This window comes from Salmo salar, chromosome ssa21 (genome assembly GCF_905237065.1).
Source record: "Salmo salar chromosome ssa21, Ssal_v3.1, whole genome shotgun sequence".
NCBI classification, from domain to species: domain Eukaryota; kingdom Metazoa; phylum Chordata; class Actinopteri; order Salmoniformes; family Salmonidae; genus Salmo; species Salmo salar.
In genome coordinates this window covers 30,383,043-30,405,042 of record NC_059462.1, presented here as the reverse complement: position 1 = coordinate 30,405,042, position 22,000 = coordinate 30,383,043, and the positions used below count along the sequence as shown (strand labels likewise).

Genomic DNA, 22,000 nt, shown 5'->3' with positions numbered 1-22,000 from the left:
GAAAGACTGGGCCATGGAGGCGCGCAGGTGGCCGTGATCGCACCGCCTGCACAACCCGTCCTGGCTGGATGGAACTAGTAGCCCTGCACGAGCGGGGTGCTGGTACAGGGCGGACTGGGCTGTGCGTGCGTATGGGCGAGAGAGTGCGCACCTCAGCGAAACATGGCGCCCTCCACTCCTTACGCTCCTCCACATAATCACGGGTAGCTGGCTTATGGCTCTTCCTTGGCCTAGCCAAACTACCCGTGTGCCCCCCCCCAAAAAATTATTGGGGGTGCCTCTCCGGCTTCCTCGCCAGCGCGTACATAGCCTCATACCGCCGCCTCTCAGCCTTCGCCTCCTCGATCTCTTCCCGTGGGCGACGGTATTCCCCAGCCTGATGCCAAGGTCCAGCCCCGTCCAGAATCTCCTCCCAAGTCCATTCTTCGCCATAGTCCATGTAATACGTGACCTGCTCCTTCTTCCGCTGCTTGGTCCTGGTATGGTGGGTAGTTCTGTCACAGAGTTCGTTGGGTTGTACAGACCAAAACGCAGCCGGGATGTGAATGCTCATCTTCATTTAATAGAATAAAGAGAACACAGAGAAAAAAACAAGAAAACGAATAAAGACTAGTGACAGTTTTACAGGCAGAATAAACGCAGTGCAAATACAACTACCCACAACCTACCAAACAAACACACACCTACTTATAGGACTCCCAATCAGAGGCAACTAGAAACACCTGCCTCCAATTGAGAGTCCAGCACCCAAAACTACACATAGAAAAACAAACCTAGAACCTATACCAAAACTAACACACCCCACTACACCACACACAAAACCCCACAATACAAAACAAATATACCTCTGCCACGTCCTGACCAAATATAATACAAATAATACCTAAATATTGGTCAGGACGTGACAATTATGGACAAAAGAGCAAGATTATTTTAATTTGTCAAACTGCAGCCAACCGTCGATGATCATGTCACCAAAATAAGACCCAAAATATTTATTGGAAAGAAGGAGCATCATCACCGTGCACTTTAACCACCCTGTGAATTCATCATAACTTATTTAATCTGTAGTCTAATAAACTGCTATCCAGACGAGCCGTGGGTGGAGGCGAGTCATCGCGTGACTCCAAGTTTACGTCGATATGATGGTTATATCAATATTTGCACATGAAAGCGTTACCACCGACATTTCTCGCATAATTAATTTTACAGACACAAAAAGATCCCACCTTGTCTAGCGTAATATGTTTAGTCAATATTTGGTAAGTTTACCAACACATTTTTGGTTTCCATCAGGCCTGTCATTACTTTATTTTTATCTGAGATGTACTTTACTCGCATAAAAAGTTGGATGGAAATCTGGTTAGTGAGACATTTTTTCACTCTCTGTCCTGGCAGATCCTCCCATTGTATAGCAATGTATTTGACATCTTTACACATTCTAGTGGAAAGATGTCACAGGACTTTACTTTGCACTGAGTTAAAGATTTCTGGCATTCCTCTTCATCCATATGCTATGATCCACATGTGTTTCAAAGATCTGGGAGAGTGCGGAAAGAGAAGAGACTTGTGCTCCTTCATGGAATTTTGGCCTGAGGTCTTCTCATAATAAAGAAAAAACTGTTGTTTTCTCAACTAACTGAATCAGTTTCAAAATGTCCAATCAACGATTGTTTGTTTTTAAGCCGCGCTGTAGAAGAGCGTCTGCTAAATGACCATTATTTTTTAAATGTATGCTTAATAGAAGCCTTGCATTACATTCCTGTGTAATGTCATTAGTGCTGTTTTCATGACAGATGTGACTGCCTTTCCCACCTGTGATGAGTTCTGTCATTCCTGCTTCACTCAGGTTGATCAGACACACACACACACTCCTGCATACCCTCCTACACGTAAGGACACATAAATATACACACACACATATGAACACACATTATATGAACACACATTCCCGGAAAGTGTCTGCAAGTGTGAAAACACGGCCTGAAAGTGTACGTAACCCTTCTAGCTGTTGGCGTTAATGTCACACTCGCACACAGTGTGTAATGTATTCACCGTATGCTAGATGTGGATGAAGAAACCTTTCGTCACCTAGGCTACACTGTGGTAGGACCGCGACGCACCTGTCAGAGTAAAATATGAGGAGAGAACACCCAAAGTTACCGCTGCTGCTACGTGTCATCAACAGGGCCACATTTGGTGGGAGAGATGGAGTAAGGGAAAATGGAGAGACACAAATGAGTAAGGAGAGAGTGCAGGAAGAGCGAGTGGGGGAGTGAGAAACAGTTGGACAGGTTGAGGGGGTTTGGTTATGAATGGAAGAGATTCTGCATCGTCTTTTAATCTTTTCTTTTCAGTTAATCGCAACGGCGAACCCTCAAATAATGTTTACCTTAAACTTACACCAATACTGTTGTGCTGTCAACATTTATCAGATTTTCCAAATTCTCTGTCTCTTTCCTCATAACTGTAGTGGCACAAGTTAAAAATAAGTTTATTTTCTCTGACCAAATGCAACGCAGAGCAGATGTGTCAGGCAGGCGCTGTGACGTGTGATAGCCTGATTACCCAGTGGCTAGTTAAGAGTTAGCACTGACTCAGTTAGCCTGTTATTGTCTCAAATGACACCATTACCATGTCTGCATGGCTAAAAGCCTCCCCCGGGGCAAGGGGGGAACATGCGTTTGGCGTGTCAACACGAGGTGAGAACACACATGAGCCAGATTCAGGCCGTCCGCACCCAAATCACTCCTGACACCTCTGAAGGGGCCCTCAGCATCAATGGCTCTCTGCTACAATTACCCCCTCAGTAATAATGACATAAGCACCCAGTTCCTTCCTGCCATCGCCTTTTACTGACCTGAAATCTGATACCAGACGGTAGTTATCTGATCCTTTAGGCCCAAAAGAACGAGACAGACAGGACTGTTCTCAGAACAGTGGTTATCTGATCCCAGAGGCCGTGGAAGGCTGTTGGTTCCTCAGATAAACTGATTGTGATTCAGAGTACTATTGCTGTTTGCCAGATTTACAAGAGCGAGAGTATCCTCTGAGTGTTTTGTAATTAGTTATGATAACCTAAAAAAGAAAATACTGTACAATTTCCTGCACAAACTTTGAGATTAAGTTTCTAAAGATTTGTAAAGATAAAGAATTTCAAAGATGGCAGCACAAGTTACACAGCAGGGATTTCAAAATGATTTTCTTGGTTGCAAGCAGGGCTCTAAATGAACACTTTTCATATGTAGCACTGGTGCTCCCAACTTAAAAGTTACAAACACAACATAAAATGTAGGAGCACCAGAAAATATGTTTTTTGAATTGATTGAGATATAGCCTATATTGGGCCTAGCCTATATGAATTATAGCTATTTCTGAAGCACATGTTGTGCACTAGAAACCTAAACCCTAATATTTAACAGTGTAAAGACATTTGTTTATTATAAAAAGCTAAAATAGTGATACAAAAACCTGTATTACAAAGTTATTTGTTGAAATATTAGGTTTCTACATTGTGTAAAAGCACTACCTACTGAGATGCATTACATTGGAAATCGTACACGGTTTCTTTAAGAGTATCAAGTTTGTGAGTGAAGACATGCAAGAGATCGTCCCACCTTCAAGACAACTCGGAAACTCGCATATGTCCGACTTGGAAACTTGTAGAAAGATGAGGTACGAGTTTCCCACTTGGAAAGTATCAGAATCAACCAATAGAAAGCTCTATGCAAAAACAAGTATGTACAGTTTACCTCTGAGTTTCTGAGTTGCCTTGTACGTGGCACCACTGGCGTAGCACACACTCCTGCAACCCCTTCAAGATGGGGGGCCCATGAGTTTTGGGAGCCCTGATCCCAAGAAAAAAATATAATAATCACAATGGTATTATTTTTTTAAAATTGGGGTTGGGGTCCCCCCAGAGGTTGGGCCCCCCAGATAGCATATGAACACGTCATAAGCCATGAAAATATATTTTGAATAACAGGGAATTAGCTTTAAAACAGCTCAGGGATTCATGAAAGTTGGGACAATCTGTAACGGCTGTCTTCGTGAAGAGAGGACCAAGGCGCAGCGGGTTGCGTGCTCATCATTATATTTATTGAATGTGAACACCAAAAAAACAATAAACAACAACAGGAAACAGTTTTGCAGGCTACACCAACACAATGCAAAAAAAAACAACTACCCACAATTAACAAACAAAACACATCCCTATATATAGGACTCTCAATCAAAGGCAACTACAAACACCTGCCTTCAATTGAGAGTCCAACACCCAATTACCTAACACAGAAAATACTAAACTAGAAAGAACATAGAAATACAAAAACATAGAACATAACCCAAAACCCGGAAATAATAAATCAAACACCCTTCTAAACAAACCACCACCCCGAACCACATAAAACAAATACCCTCTGCCACGTACTGACCAAACTACAATCACAAATAACCCTTATACTGGTCAGGACGTGACACAATCCTTGTCCGGCAAGGAAACTTTTATTTTTAATTCGATTTTGATGCATTATTTGAGTTAACAATTTATATTTTGGGGAATTTAAAGGAAAAGATTTGGAGAAAATATTTGTTTTGGGAATTTTCTAAATGTTTTAAATATGATGAATTTAATAGGCTCTATGCCTGGACATGCCCTTGTCCGGAGCAAATGATCTACATTTCAAACTCTCCAAAAAATGACAATAATGGATATTATAAGAAAAATTATATTATGTAGTTTCTTGCAATAGCCCTCTGTGACTTTAAATAATATTTATCTCAAAACTGTGATTCCTAAAAGATGTCAGATTTTTATAAAATCCTAAATTAATCAGGAATGAGCAGGGTCAGCTATACCATAAGGACCCCTTATTCATGTCCTCATTACATGTAGTGCAACAAGACCACTCATGGTCTGTAAAGTTCTCTACTTTTTATCAAACAATATTGGAATCACCTTGGTCACAACCATACGTATAACTCCATCTGCCTGATAGAATTTGAATTTTGGTTCCAATATGTTAGGCCTACATTTCTTTAGGTTTTAGTCAAAGGGCATAGGGATGTAACATTTAAACAACCATTTTTATATCGGTTTTCCGTTAAAATTCCATGTGAATTCACAATTCTGCTGCCAGCAATGGTTTGGGTCTCACGATGTGTCCCTTTTCAGATGGTTAAGCACTGCACCTGTACTGCCATTACTGTACCCCAAATCGACCTCGCAATGTTTGCATTTCCTTCTCCTTTAACTTCTCAAAAGTATTACCATACAGGATGTTGGTGCTGTCGCTTGCATTTTTCCAAAGTTACTGACGATGACTTGGTGATTGAGAGTCGACTGCAAAATAATTGATTCCTCGACTCCTCGACTTGCATGTCCACTGCCATTTCTGAGTGTCAACAGAGATCTGTATATGATGACGAGATGCTCATGTCTCCGCCCTAACAATGGGAGTCGTCCTAAAGGAGGGAAGGCAGGTGACAAGCTTAGGTCCGAAACAAGTCCATAGAAATACATTGGGCTTATTTTGGCGAGAGTGAAACCTCTCGCTTCACCTCTTCTTCTCTGGAGTCAGGATTAAATTCAAATCAAATCAAAGTTTATTTGTCACGTGCGCCGAATACAACAGGTGTAGATCTTACAGTGAAATGCTTACTGACAGGCTCTAACCAATAGTGCAAAAAAGGTATTAGGTGAACAATAGGTAAGTAAAGAAATAAAAACAACAGTAAAAAGACAGTGAAAAACGGGTGGTGGGACACAATGCAGATAGCCCGGTTAGCCAATGTGCGGGAGCACTGGATGGTCGGGTCAATTGAGGTAGTATGTATATGTACATTCCGCTAATAATCGCCTCCTAAGATTCAGTGTTTTTGAAACGGAGGAGACTGATTTAGTTGCCGTACTTCCGAGAACACAAACACTCGCATCTTTCATAGTGAGCTAGCAAGGGACAGAGAGAGAGCGGAGGGGCACAGAAAGGGCAGGTTCAGCCACCAGGCAGAGGGAGTCAAAACTGTGCACTAGGCCTATCTATCGGCAATCAAAAGCTGTATCTTACAATGGAATGTTGTATATTGCAATTTATTGGCTTGCAATGTCTCGCAATTTCTGTAAAGCAGGGCCTGTCATCAATGAATAGGCTAGGATATTCTACACGCAACAGACTGAAGTCTGAACATGCTCGCGTCATTAGCGATGCGCAAGGGCAGGCGAGCAAGCGTGAGGGAGAGAGAAGAGGGGCAGACAGAAAGAATGTCTTGGTAATCTGTATCGCAACGTCTTGTTTTGTATGCCTAGCAAAGTAGCCTAAAGTTAGCCTTTTTCTCTTGGTTTAATTTAATTACACAACTTTCCCCTGGCCTTTATAGCCTCCTGTCTAAGTAGGCTGTAACACGGAGAATAATGTTTTGTGATAACAAAATTTTAAATCACAGTGCAGTTAAAAAAAACAACAACAATTGAAATCGGTTAGGGATTTTTCTTAACGTTAAAGGATCCCAATTTTAAAAAGCACCTATTCCTCAACTCCCACCAAGGCTTTAAAATAAGGTCTTCATGTAATTTTTTCTGATAGCTGTGGTTTATGATGCTCTTGAGTATAGACTCTCACTCACACACACCCCACACACTTGATTTCTGCTCTGACTATATACCTAAACCTACATTTTTTTTCAACTCTTATTGGTTTATTTTCCATTCTGCCCTGCTTTCATTGGCCATTTGTAGTTGTTGCTCTGGCTTCATTGGCTGTCTGGAGAGTGTTCTATATTTTTATTGGACATATGGGGGTTACGTTCTCCCATTGACTGTTACAGAGGTGCTAGGTATGGATTTTATTAAGCATCTCCATAACAGCAATACAACCATGACCACTGCCTCCCAATCTGCCAGTTGGCAGCATACAGTACAAACACCTCTGCAGATGACTTCACGTTTTCTTTCTCTCCTTAATTTCGTATTTTCTTTCTCTTGATGTTGTCTTGAAGTCTGTTACTTTTATTACTCTTGTTCAAATCAAGGCAAACTTTATTTGTCACATGCACCGAATAAAACAAGTGTAGACCTTACCGTGAAATGCTTACTTACAAGCCCTAACCAACTGTGCAGTTCAAGAAGAGTTAAGAAAATATTTACCAAATAAACTAAAGTAAAAATAAAATGAAAATAAAAAGTAACACAATAACATAACAATAACGAGGCTATGTATAGGGGGTACCGGTACCGAGTCAGTGTGTGGGGCTACAGGTTAGTTGAGGTAATTTGTACATGTAGGGAGTGAAGTGACTATGCATAGATAATAAACAGTGAGTAGCAGCAGTATACACAACAAATGGAAGGGGGGGTCAATGTAATTGTCCGGTGGCCATTTCATTAATTGTTCAGCAGTCTTATGGCTTGGAGGTAGAAGCTGTTAAGGAGCCTTTTGGACCTAGACTTGGCACTCCGGTAACGCTTGCTGTGCGGTAGCAGAGAAAACAGTCTATGACTTGGGTGACTGGAGTCTCTGACAATTTTATGGGCTTTCCTCTGACACCACCTATTATATAGGTCCTGGAGTGCAGGAAGCTTGGCCCCAGTGATGTACTGGGCCGTACGCACTACCCTCTGTAGCGCCTTACGGTCAGATGCTGAGCAGTTGCCATACCAGGCGGTGATGCAACTGGTCATGATGCTCTCGATGGTGCAGCTGTATAACTTTTGAGGATCTGGGGACCCATGCCAAATCTTTTCAGTCTCCTGAGGGGGAAAAGGTTTTGTCGTGACCTCTTCATGACTTTCTTGGTGTGTTTGGACCATGATAGTTCATTGGTGATGTGGACACCAAGGAACTTGAAACTCTCGATCCGCTCCACTACATCCCCGTTGATGTTAATGGGGGCCTGTTCAGCCTGCCTTTTCCTGTGGTCCACGATCAGCTCCTTTGTCTTGCTCACATTGAGGGAAAGGTTGTTGCCCTGGTACCACACTGCCAGTTCTCTGACCTCCTCCCTATAGGCTGTCTCATCGTTGTCGGTGATCAGGCCTACCACTGTTGTGTCGTCAGCAAACTTAATGATGGTGTTGGAGTCGTGCTTGGCCACGCAGTCGTGGGTGAACAGGGAGTACAGGAGGGGACTAAGTACACACCCCTGAGGGGCCCCGATGTTGAGGATCAGTGTGGCAGACGTGTTGTTGCCTACCCTTACCACCTGGGGGCGGCCCATCAGGAAGTTGCTTCTCCCTCTCAAGTTCCATCTCTTTTCAAACTCTTCTCTTTCCTCCGCTTCTCAACAGGAGCCTCCAAGAGGGTGTGTGTTCTCTGGGATCCAGCCCACGTCTGTGCCCCACCTAGGGAATTACCTTGGGGCTCTGGAGAGCTGGGTGTCCCTACAGAGCCAGTACCCCTCAGTGCTCTACAGCATAGTGGACCTGTACTCCATCACCCAGTCCCAGGACCCCGCCCTTCTGCGGGTCAACATACTGGTCATGGTTGCCAGACTGCTGGCCTGTGGCATCGACCCAGAGACATCTATCCTCTTCCAGCAGTCACAGGTTAGTCAGACACACATCCAGGCAGGTACACACTCATGCATACACACACACACACACACACACACACACACATAATCACTGCTCTATTAAAAGAGTTTGAGCATTTTCTAATGTGGTGTTGCAAACAGTTGGAAAAGCTGAGAGTGTGTTTGTGACTTGGCGGTCTGAGCAGGCTGCTTTGGATCTGTTTCCCAGCATGTCATCAAGAAAGTCAGCTGAAGTGGCGGCCATATTGGAATGTTTATTTTATCATGGCAAGCTCTGAATGGTTACCTAATGCAGGCAGTTTAAAACGCTTCTTTTATCACTCCAATCCTTATCTTCACTGTGTGCTCTGTAAATTCACAGGGATTATGAAAACACATACCACCATTTACTTCAGAGGAAGCCACATGAAGGGGATACATTTTCTTTGGTAAACTCCTGAGTTAGGAAAGGAAGTGTAATCCGAATAGACATTTTCTTCTCCCTGGACACTTAAAATGTGTGTTTGTATGTGTGTGTCAGAATATCTCTGCAAGTGACATATGTGTTTTGATAGTGTGGTCCATCTGTGATATTTCTCTCACACACGCGCCGAGGCCTATTTTTATTCCCATTCATGCCACATATATTGGCAGCAAAGGGGATCTCCTATTGAACAAACTAACCAGAGTCTGTTCCACATGTACGAATACCACTACCGCCCAAAGAAAACACTTGACTTCATTGAAAAAATGGTAACCAGTTGAAATCAATAGTGTCTTAATTGAAGGGCCTTCAGCTTGAAAAGATTGTGTGAGTGTGTGTGCGTGGGCATATGTGTGTCCGAGAGAAAGACCATAGTAAAGTTACACCAGTGGAAGCTCCTCAGAGGAGGAAGGGGAAAACCATCCTACTCAGTGAACTTCATAAAATATAAAAATAGTGAAACGTCTGTTATCCTTTTTAGATAAAACTAGACTAAATATATTCACGTCACCAAATAATTAATTAAAACACAATGTTTTGCAATGAAGGTCTACAGTAGCCTCAACAGCACCCTGTAGGGTAGCACAGTGTGCACAGAGTGCTACCCTACAGGACAGCTATTTTCCGTCCTCTGGGTGCATTGACTTCAATACAAAACCTAGGAGGCTCATGGTTCTCACCCACTTCCATAGACTTACACAGTAATTATGACGACTTCCAGAGGACACCCTCCGACCCATCAGAGCTCTTGCAGCATGAACTGACATGTTGTTCATCCAATCAAAGGATCAGAGCATCAATATAGTACTGAATGCATAAGCTGCAGCTAGCTAGCACTGCAGTGCATAACATTTGGTGAGTAGTTGACCAAATGTTATGCTATAGATAGATAGATAGATAGATAGATAGATAGATAGATAGATAGATAGATAGATAGATAGATAGATAGATAGATAGATAGATAGATAGATAGATAGATAGATAGATAGATAGATAGATAGATAGATAGATAGATAGATAGATAGATAGATAGATAGATAGATAGATAGATAGATAGATAGATAGATAGATAGATAGATAGATAGATAGATAGATAGATAGATAGATGACCCACCGCCAAACTGGTCATGCTGGAGGATGTTGCAGGCAGCAGAACGTTCTCCACGGCGTCTCCAGACTCTGTCACATCTGTCATGTGCTCAGTGTGAACCTGCTTTCATCTGTGAAGGGCACAGGGCGCCAGTGGCAAATTTGCCAATCTTGGTGTTCTCTGGCAAATGCCAAACGTCCTGCACGGTGTTGGGCTGTAAGCACAACCCCCACCTGTGGACGTCGGGCCCTCATACCACCCTCATGGAGTCTGTTTCTGACCGTTTGAGCAGACACATGCACATTTGTGGCCTGCTGGAGGTCATTTTGCAGGGCTCTGGCAGTGCTTCTCCTGCTCCTCCTTGCACAAAGGCGGAGGTAGCGGTCCTGCTGCTGGGTTGTTGCCCTCCTACGGCCTCCTCCACGTCTCCTGATGTACTGGCCTGTCTCCTGGTAGCGCCTCCATGCTCTGGACACTACGCTGACAGACACAGCAAACCTTCTTGCCACAGCTCGCATTGATGTGCCATCCTGGATGAGCTGCACTATCTGAGCCACTTGTGTGGGTTGTAGACTCCGTCTCATGCTACCACTAGTGTGAAAGCACCGCCAGCATTCAAAAGTGACCAAAACATCAGCCAGGAAGCATAGGAACTGAGAAGTGGTCTGTGGTCCCCACCTGCAGAACCACTCCTTTATTGGGGGTGTCTTGCTAATTGCCTATAATTTCCCCCTGTTGTCTATTCCATTTGCACAACAACATGTGAAATGTATTGTCAATCAGTGTTGCTTCCTAAGTGGACAGTTTGATTTCACAGAAGTGTGATTGACTTGGAGTTACATTGTGTTGTTTAAGTGTTCCCTTTATTTTTTGAGCAGTGTATATATATTTGTTCTTCTTCTTAGTTAACCTTTCACTTACTTAGCTAATGCAGCTAATTTAGCCTACTCAACAACTTGACTCAAACAGAGAGGAATGCTATTTCTGTTAGCTAGCTGGCTGAGGCCATCCAACACTATATCTCTTCCAAGTCAAAGTAAGCTTTTGGTTTTATAAATGTATTGCCACCGGTGTAATTGCAAACTGCTTACTGTACACTGTTATGCCTGATTGTGCACATGGATTTGATTGTGGGTTTACTAAAGCGTTAGTTTTACTTCAGTTTATTTTGGTAAATACTTTCTTAACATTTCTTTTTTTTCTTAAAACTGCATTGTTGGTTAAGGGTTTGTAAGTCTACACCTGTTATATTCGGCGCATGTGACAAATACAATTTATTTGATTTTGAGTTTGTTGACTCTGACGTTAGCTAATTATGGTTACAACGATGGAGAGGTTTTTGTGCCTTGTCACAGATTGCTTGTGGACTTCACTGCACAACACAACAGCTAAGGGAAAAGGTGAGAGGAGGAGAGCGCGCAGATGCGATAAGAAATTATACAATGAGCAAAGTGATGATGCTGTACGTGGCTGCTATGAAAGTGAACTGTGTGTGACTGGTGATCAGGAGTGTATTCATTCTGCCGATTATGGATGGACCTACCTGAATTTGTCCAAAATAAACACATTTTGGACTAATGATTACTCCCCAGATCAACTAGATGCAGGCAAGAGGTAGCGGTGCCGCACGGCAAGACATACCGGTCATCAAGTCTGACACCAACAGTCTCTTAAACAGCTTCTATCCCGAAGCAATATGACTGTTAAATAACTACCAAAATAGCTTCACGGACTATCTGCGTTAACCTTGCATCTTTATTGACCTTTTATTTCAATCTTTGCACTGTTGTTATGCATACTCAGATGGTCTTACTCACTCACACACACTGTCACTCCAACACACATACAAACACTCACTCCATAATTTGCTCACTCACACATAATATGCACATATATTTATACTCAATCAAATGAAATTGTAATTGTCACATGCGCCGAATACAACAGGTGTAGAACTCACCGTGAAATGCTTACTTACATGCCCTTAACCAACAATGCAGTTCAAGAAATAGAGTTAAGAAAATATTTACAAAAATAAAAAAGTTGCAATAATAAGGCTATGTACAGGGTGGGTACCGGTACTGAGCCAATGTGCTGGGGTACAGGTTAAACAAGGTAATTTGTACATGTATGTAGGGGTAAAGTGACTATGCATAAATAATAAACAGCGAGTAGCAGCAGTGTAAAAACGGGGGGTGGGGGGAAATCGCCTGGCTGGCCATTTGATTAAAACCTATTGAGGACAGACGTTCCGCTAGCGGAATGCCTAGCCAATATCCAATGGAACAGCGTGTTGCGAAATAACAAACCTCAAAAGTCCAATAATTTCAATTTCTCTAACATACGACTATTTTACACCATTTTAAAGATACACTTCTCCTTAATCCAACCACATTGTCCGATTTCAAAAAGGCTTTACAGCGAAAGCAAAACATTAGATTATGTTAGGAGAGTACATATACCAAAATAACCACACAGCCATTTTCCAAGCAAGGACATGTGTCAATAAAACCCAAAACACAGCTAAATGAAGCACTAACCTTTGACGATCTTCATCAGATGACACCCCTAGGACATTATGTTACACAATACATGTATGTTTTGTTTGATAAAGTTCATATTTATATCCAAAAACTGCATTTTAGATTGGCTCGTGATGTTCAGAAAATTTATTCCCAGCAAAACGTCCGGTGAATGTGCACATCAATTTACAAAAATACTCATCATAAACGTTGACAAAATATATAACAATTATTTAAAGAATTAGATAGACTACTCCTGGATGCAACCGCTGTGTCAGATTTTAAAATAGCTTTACGGAGAAAGCACATTTTTCAATATTCTGAGTACATAGCTCAGCCATCACGGCGAGCTATACAGACACCCGCCAAGATCTTCGTCAGAATGCACTCCCAGGACTGCTACTTCCACAAGAAATGTTGTTTTTGTTCCAAATAATCCATATTTATGTCCAAATACCTCTGTTTTGTTCGTGCGTTCAGAGCACTATCCAAAGGCATAACGCGCGAGCATGGAACCAGAGACGAAAAGTCCAAATGTTCCATTACCGTACTTAGAAGCATGTCAAACGCTGTTTAAAATCAATCTTTATGGTATTTTTAACGTAAAATTGCGATAATATTCAAACCGGACAATAGCGTATTCATTAAAGGAGAAAAAGAAGGAACAGCGTGCTCGCGTTACTGCACATATCAAATCCCTTTGTTGCCAGGCAGTCCACTCAGAAACTGAGCTCCTATTATCTGCCCAGTGACAGGAGAATGCTCAAACCACTTTCTGAAGGCTCCAGACAGCCAATGGAAGCCTTAGGAAGTGCAACGTAACCCCACGGATACTGTAGTTTCGAAAGGGACTAGAAAGAAGAACTACAATTCTCAGATCCTCCACTTCCTGGTTGACTTTTTCTCAGGTTTTTGCCTGCCATATGAGTTCTGTTATACTCACAGACACCATTCAAACAGTTTTAGAAACTTCAGAGTGTTTTCTATCCAAATCTACTAATAATATGCCTATTCTCATGTCTGGGCAAGAGTCGTAACCAGTTTAAATCGGGTACGTTTTTTTCATCCGGCCGTGAAAATACTGCCCCCTAGCCCAGACAGGTTAAAGGTCTTGCTCACATTGGCTTCAGAGAGCGTGATCACACAGTTGTCCAGAACAGCTGGTGCTCTCCTGCATGCTTCAGTGTTGCTTGCCTCGACGCGAGCATAAAAGGCATTTAGCCCATCTAGTAGGCTCACGTCACTGGACAGCTGGGTTTCCCTTTGTAGTCCATAATAGTTTGCAAGCCCTGCCACATCCGACGAGCGTCAGAGCCGGTGTAGTAGGATTCAATCTTAGTCCTGTATTGACGCTTTGGCTGTTTGATGGTTTGTCTGATATAAGTGTCCAGATTATTGTCCTGCTCCTTGAAAGCGGCAGCTGTAGCCTTTAGCTCAGTGTGGATGTTGCCTGTAATCCATGGCTTCTGGTTGGGTTAAGTGCGTACGGTCACTGTGGGGACAACGTCGTCAATGCTCTTCTTGATGAAGCCGGTGACTGAGGTGGTATACTCCTCAATGCCATTGGATGAATCCCTGAACATATTTCAGTCTGTGCTAGCAAAACAGTCCTGTAGTGCCAGGGTTGGTTTGTGGTCGTAAATAGATGGCTACGAAAAATATAGATAACTCTTGTTAGATAGAGTACCTCATGATAAGCTGTAGACCACACTACCTCAGGCGAGCAATACCTCGAGACTAACTTAAAATCTTCGTAAGGCTAGGTGGGACGCTAGTGCCCCATCTCGACAACATCCGGTGAAATTGCAGAGCGCATAATTCAAAATACAAAAAATACAAGTGTCATACATCATTTAAAAGCTTAACTTCTTGTTAATCCAGCCGCTTTGTCAGATTTCAAAAAGGCTTTACGACGAAAGCATACCATGCGATTATCTGAGTACAGTGCCTCACATACAAAATCATTAAAAACATTTTCCAAACCAGCAGAGGCGCCACAAGTCAGAAATAGCAATAAAATAAATCACTTACCTTTGAAGATCTTCCTCTGTTTGCAATCCCAAGGGTTCCAGCTACACAACAAATGGTTGTTTTGTTTGATAAAGTCCTTCTTTATATCCCAAAAAAGTCAGTTTAGTTGGCTCGTTTGATTCAGTAATCCACCCGTTCCAGTCGTTCAACATGCAGACAAAGCAATCCCAAAAGTTACCAATAAACTTCGTCCAAACAAGTCAAACAACGTTTCTAATCAATCCTCAGGTACCCTAATATGTAAATAAACGATCAAATTTAAGACGGAGAATAGTATGTTCAATACCGGAGATAAATAACAAAGTGCGCGCCCTCATCCACACACGACACAAGACTACAGTCCATATGAGAGCCACCTTGAAAAACTACAAATTCTAGCTCATTTTTCAATAAACAAAAAACAGCCTTTCTAAAGACTGTTGACATCTAGTGGAAGCCATAGGAACTGCAATCTGGGAGAATTTCCTTTGAATATCCTACAGACAAGTATTTGAATGGGTGGTGACCTCAACAACAAAAAATTCAGGATGAATTCTCCTCGGGTTTTCGCCTGCCATATCAGTTCTGTTATACTCACTGACAGTATTTTAACAGTTTTGGAAACTTCAGAGGTCTTCTATCAAATACTACCAATTATATGCATATCCTAGCTTCTGGGTCTTAGTAACAGGCAGTTTACTTTGGGCACGTCAGTACTCTATACACACGCACACCCATTCACATACAAGCTGCTACTACTCTGTTTATCTTATATCCTGTTGCCTAGTCCCCTTACCCCTATCAATATCTACCTCCATCACTCCAATATCCCTGCACATGTAAATATGGTAGTGGAACTGACTTTTTAAATATTTCCTCTATACAGTATGCTACTTACTTTGTGTGCAAGGCCGTATTGAATGTGTCACTGGCTGTCTGAAATATGTTTTGCCTACTACTTACTTAAACTGCATACTGTGTACTAATTGTACTACATACTATTTAGCACGTACTGTTTAGAAAAAGTATGCAGTATGCCACGCCCGAAACGTCTTACTTTTGGTGCATTCAAGACAACTAGGAATTCGGCAACAAAATGCACAGCTCAGACTGTGTAAAATCAGGATGTCGGTGACCTTCAGGTCGAAGAAGTGCCTGAGGTTCTGACTATTTGGATGACCGTTCAAAACTATTTTTCCCAGTCGGAGTAGGTTTTTTCCAAGGTCCATCAGTGTCGGCTTCACATATGAACCGGAAAGGATGGTCTGTAGCCCAACCCAGTGACCTTTCGATTTATTGTTGTGGGCTAAGTAGCTAGCATTTGGAATTACGTATTTGGAGTGAACTTGAGTGTACCGTAGGCCTACACATGTATCAATTGCAGTCACCTGGAGCTTGAGAGGAATGGGAAAAGCAGTAGAGGAATGCAGTGGTGAGGCAAAGTGCTCGTAATGAGGACAACTGGCTACTACTCTGAACTGTGTGCTGAGATTTCTGGCGCCCAGAGCTGGGTGGGTGCCATACATTGTGAAGGATGCTAGTGGCTACATGACTCAGGCTGGTTAACAGAGTAGCTATTCCTCTACAAGATACTCACCAGACTCCATCTTCATCACCCGTCTCCTTGACCACCTTCCTCTGATCAAGCCATGAGCTGTCCCTCTCCATCTTTGGAGGATGCATACACTCAAAGACTTGGCCTCTATTGGTTGACCTAACTATAGCTATGTGCTTTAGTAGCTAGCTAGGACTAGAAGTTATAACTGTTCGAACAGTAACGTTTGCTAGCTACATGATTACTTGCTGTTCACCGTCAACTTCATATTTAACTTTAGCCTAGTTAGCTAGCTGGTTAGTTTCATTGCACATATGGGTGTAATCATTACCCCAAACAGTTGCAAAATATTCTGTTTTGCAATGAAAACTAGTGTTTCTATTGGACAGATTCAGGCAGGTTCCCTCCTCGTTTGCTGAACCTTTCCAATAGAAACGCTAGTTTTTGTTGCAAAACGTTTTGCAAATGTTTGGAGTATACACCCCTGTTAAGGTAAAAGTAATGGTAAGCTGCACTCATTACTGTTTCACCTTGGCACTTCAATTTTATAAAGTATGTGGCCATCTAGCTACATAAAGTTCAAACAACTCTACTTTACTCATGTTTTGGTTAATGTACTTAATCTCATGTCTTTTCAGGATCTAGATAAAGGAGTGTGAGCTGGGGGGGCAGCTGTCACCTGCATGGGTGAAAAAGAAGTGAGAGAACCTTAGGCTTAAGCAAAAATACATTGCAGATGTGGGCTCCTCTTTCTCCCCAAAGGGTCCAGATGGGGAGGTGGGAGAAGGTGACCACCTGTGAGGCACTCCTTATGGCCATTTTAGAGGCCATGATTAAGAAGTCGTTTTATGTATTTTGTATGCAATTTATTTATAGCTGTTAATGTATTCATTTTTTACTGAAGTTAGTTTTTTTAAAACCCAAAGTGGATTTCTGTTCTCATTGAAAGTGTTTCTTGTTTGTAATATTTTTTATTTATTTGATACCGGTACATTTACTGTTGGTGTGTTTTACTTTCAACATTAAAAAATGCACTCACAGCTATCTTGTTGCAGGTGCATGGTAACAATTAGAGAAGTTCAAAGTAAAAAGAAACCCTGCACACTGCTGTCGCTTTGGTATAATAATAAATTGTATTTCTATAATGCTTTTCATAACAATCTCAAAGCGCATCAAAAGCAAAAACAAACAAGCAATATCATGAGTAGCCTAGCTAGTTAAACGCACAGCAGGCAGCTACAGATCAGCTACAAAGCCAAAATGAGTATAACATCCTAGCATTTACAGCATACTCTATTTTTTTTAATTAAAAAGTTACATACTATAAAACATTCTATTTTTGTATCATGAGAATGCGTCATGTGTGATTGTGTTGTTTCACAAAATCCATAACATTACTAGTAGTGTGTTTGTTTCAGATACTATGAAGAAAGATCACATTCAATATGAATGGAGTTGATGTTCATTCTAAAATGTATTTTATTGCACCTAGATCTATATCAGTGTCTCCTTCCTTACTCTGCTGTCATCAACATCTGTCCTATTTCACGTTCATAGTCTGTAACAAATCCCCCCCTCTCTAGCTACATGTATTCAGTGTAAAAATGTTGTTTATGTCCGTGCTGTCTTGAGTTTACGTCACACTCTTTAGAATCCGTTTTAAGCGGAGAGGGATGGCAGTCACTTCCCCAGCACCCATAAACTTTAAGTCTCTGAAGCAGAAGGATTTTGCGCCTTTTTTTCCACCAATGAGAGTTGTTGGCAAGCCCCATAGGTTTTAGAGAGACCCATGTTGAGAGAGAGAGAGAGAGAGAGAGAAGTATGGGATGGCTGTAGCGTGATGCAGAGAGGGAGTCGTTAAATCCAACCCTGCTAATGTCCAGGAGATTGGAGTTATATAATGGCTCTAATGCCTTGTCACTGATTTAGTATAATGGAGTATGGCTATTGGCTACGCATCTGGGCAACAGAGCACTTGGTTGTTAGGGCACAGGGAAGATCCAGTATAGTTCCTATCTCTGCCACATGGTGGGGCTGAGGAGTCCCACCATGTGAGGATCTGAAAGGTTTTTAGTTATGTTAATTTGAGGTGGTGGTGAAGAGACTTGATTTTTAATTTTACACGTGGGCTTAGTTTAAAACCAATAATAATATTTAGGCTTGGACCATGTTGCGTGACTGGTTGTGGTGTCTCCCTCCCTTCCACAGGTCTCTGAACACGCTGAACTGTCCTGGATCCTGGGCTGCCTCACCAGTATTCCCCCGACTCAGACACCTGCCTCAGTGAAAGGTACATAACAGCTTGGGAATACTGTAGGATTTGAAATGCAGTGATACAACCACTGAATGAGTTTACATGGGGACAAATCATGACTTTTTGTGTAAATTATGCATTAATATCAATGGCTGCACAATTGAGTTGATGATCAGTTAAATTGTTAGTCAAGTTACAAATGGTGGAAAGTTCAATGGTATCCTTCCATTTTCCTCCATTTCCTTTCTCATGTGCAGCATCCTGGCTATTGTTAGTCCTGTTTGTTTCTCATAGCAGCACCTCACCTGCCAGATCTGTTTAAATGTTCTCATAATGATTTCCTTGGCCGCATGCAGTTTTACTAGGAGGCCAGAGGGAAGGAAAGGACGGCCAGCAGTGTTCTGGTTCTACACTGAAAACACCTTTTGTTTACTCAACAGCTGACTTCACGTCAAACGTGGTGGAAAATGTCCTGTGATTCAGCCATGTTGAGTTTGTATGAGCGAGTGCTCGTCACTTGTAAAGAGAACATGCCGCCTTAAAGAGAAGCTAACCTGTTTTCTTTTTCTTCTTTTTGTCTTTCATTTTCTACTTTTCTCTCCTTGCAATGTTTCTTTCTCTTTCTTCTTGCTACACCCCTCTCCCCTATTTCTCTTGCTCTCTCTCCAGCTGAAAAGTAAACAGAAGAATGAGGGGAGTGTGGGGCTGTAGTCTTTCCCTGTCCTGCAGGCTGCGGATAATCTCCTTTACAAGTGAGCTCAGTCTCTATTAAGTGTGGGTGTGCTGCAGCAAATAAATTAAATTCATATTTAAAAAATGAATTCACTGAGTGTGAGGTTTTCTATGTTGTATGTTGTGACAGGTCCACTAATAGGATAAGATCAGGTCCAACATCTGCAGTTGGCTCAGGACCTAGCGGATAATAGGCCTTCAACAACACATACGGAGACTTATTCCCTGAGCCACGCGTTCTGCTCAGTAAGTTACTGTGTACCACACAGGGGTTACATCTATGGATGCAGGCAGTGTAGTACATTTTCTCTTACTCAGACACTCACTCAAATGTAAACATACTCAAAATCCAACTCTCTCTTTCTCTTTTTCTTTCTCTCAAACACATAGATATACCCATATGGATACATACACATACGTCCAGATGCACATGCACAAAGACACATGGCCAGCATGTTCTACTGATGGATACTTAACCCCACTCTGATATACTCCGTTTTATACTCCTTCATTATCGCCATCATGAAAGCACAAGATGTAACCAACCATGCGTGCAATGGAGCTTTGATTAAAGGACCGTTCCCTTCCTCATATATCTGAGAAATAAAGTGATAATATATTTGGGGAGGCAGGAGGGGGTATGTCCTCAAGACGACTTCAGAGATGTGTGTGCACCCGCGTGTTGAGATGGATAGATAAAAGTGTGTGTGTATTACAGGGGCGGGTTAGGGACAGTGGTTGGCTCAGGCTGATTGATGCTGCCTTTTTGTGCTGTCTTTGGCTGTTTACCGATGGACGTTTTGTTGGAAAGAGACCAGAGCAACAGCTTCTGGCAGAACTGCCAGTCATCCGCCGCCACTTTGAAACCCAATCAAAGATGCCCTTTTAAATCACCCTGAAACAAAGAGCTCATCAGGAAAGAGACCCTCCTCCCTTCATCCTCCAGTGCCACCCCCCATGCACCCCTGACTTCTCTGCTGACAGCATACTGCCAGGACCTGGTTCTTCTTATCGGGATATGATTAACTGATGTAATGATATCCCATGCATACATTCACCTTAATAACAATAATAGCCATATCGCTGCCAAACCCAACCCAGCCTTAACAAGGCCTATTCTCTTTTCATCCCAATCAAGCTCCACACGGAAGATCACATCCCTCCGCGACCCCTCCTCCAAGATGTCCAAGTCAGACCCCCAGAAGATGGCCACCATCAACCTCCTTGACTCGCCCGTACGACATCGTCCACAAAATCCGCTGAACCGTTAGACTTCACCTCTGTGGTGACCTTTGACCCTGCGGCGCGCCTGGGTGTGTCCAACCTGGTGCTGATGCACGCAGCAGGTTGCACGATGGAGGAGGCGGTGGGGCTAGACACGGGGTAGTACAAACAGCTGGTCCCGGAGGCCATGGTGGTGCGGCTCACACCGATCAGGGAGGAGATTGAGAGGCTGAGGGGGGACAAGAGGCACCTGGAGAGGCTGCTGGCCCAGGGAGCCCACAGGGCCAGGGAACTGGCTGGGGGGGGGGGACGACTTGTTAAACTGTTTAAAAAAGTAGAGACTGGCACTCTGTGTATGGGGAATGGAAGATTCTACTGGTGCTTGACTACGTTTGCTTGAGTTACGTATATTGTTGTTGTCATTTATTCGGCTCTATGCCTTGCTTCAAATGAATGGCAAGATATTTTTTACTTAAACAGTAAATATATGTATAGGATATGCTATGGGTTTTCTGTGGAAAGTCCAATAAGAACTCTCAAGCTCTAATACAATAAACAGACACACACACACGTCACCAGACACAGTCTGTGGGCAGTGAGTAATGAGTAGGCCAATGCCCTGTCAATAGTAGGCATTCTGCCTGTTCAGTTCTGGGCTCTTGTCTGCAGATGGAACATAAAGAAGAGCTCAGCCTCACTGTGATACTTGGATAGACTAACCTGGGATCCAGACTGCTTAGGATAATATTTTCACCCTCTTCGCTCCCACAATCCTGGTGATGGAGCAGATCATCTGTGGGAGCTGGACTCTGATGTAGTTTTCCAGATCCATATTTACCTGGGAACTAACTAGTCAGATCACATCCAACTGCAGTTTATTTCAACTTTAGTATTTGCAGTGGCATAAGCAGCAGACTGAAAATACAGCCTATTCATATGAGCCAATAATAGCCTACAATGACTAAGGACTATAAGCTACCAAATGTAATTTCATTCTAGACTCAGCGAAATGACGTTGGCACGAGCAGCACTGCAGATATTGAGATCAGCGAGATGCAACACTTTGCTCTCACACAGTATCTGTGCATGTGCAGAGATTCGCTTCACGCTGTTACAGCATGGTAGCCACAGGACTTTCTTTGCATTTATTTTTTTGTCAACGATCTACACAAAACCCTCTTAATAATGTCAAAATGGAAGAAAAATTCCAACATACATTTTTTTAAATATGAAAAATAAAACGGAAATATCTTCATTTAGATAAGTTGGCCTATTCAACCCCTTGAGTCAATAAATGTTGGAATCACCTTTGGCAGTGATTACAGCTGTGAGTCTTTCTGGGTGAGTGTAAGAGCTTTGGTTGTTGATCATTGCTGAACAAACATTTTCAGATCTTGCCATAGATTTTCAAGCAGATGTAACTCCAAACTGTAACTAGGCCACTCAGGAACATTCAATGTCATCTTGGTAAGGAACTCCAGTGTAAATTTGGCCTTGTGTTTTAGGTTATTGTCCTGCTGAAAGGTGAATTTGTCTCCCAGTGTCTGTTGGAAAGCAGACTGAACCAGGTTTTCCTGTAGGATTTTGCCTGTGCTTAGATCCATTCTGTTTCTTTTTACCCTAA

At 42.4% G+C, this 22,000-nt stretch overlaps 1 protein-coding gene and 1 pseudogene across 1 annotated transcript; both read left to right on the top strand.

Moving 5' to 3' along the window:
* The first annotated feature begins 2,643 nt into the window (after positions 1–2,643).
* On the top strand, positions 2,644–20,389 carry LOC106582036 (tryptophan--tRNA ligase, mitochondrial). Its single transcript, XM_045704895.1, has 6 exons — positions 2,644–2,702; positions 8,215–8,539; positions 18,375–18,456; positions 19,090–19,172; positions 19,283–20,183; positions 20,291–20,389. The coding sequence occupies exons 1-4, from the start codon at positions 2,644–2,646 to the stop codon at positions 19,098–19,100; spliced, it is 477 nt and encodes a 158-aa protein (XP_045560851.1). The 3' UTR covers positions 19,101–19,172; positions 19,283–20,183; positions 20,291–20,389.
* LOC123729592 (tryptophan--tRNA ligase, mitochondrial-like) lies at positions 20,187–20,776 on the top strand (annotated as a pseudogene).
* Positions 20,777–22,000: the final 1,224 nt, after the last annotated feature.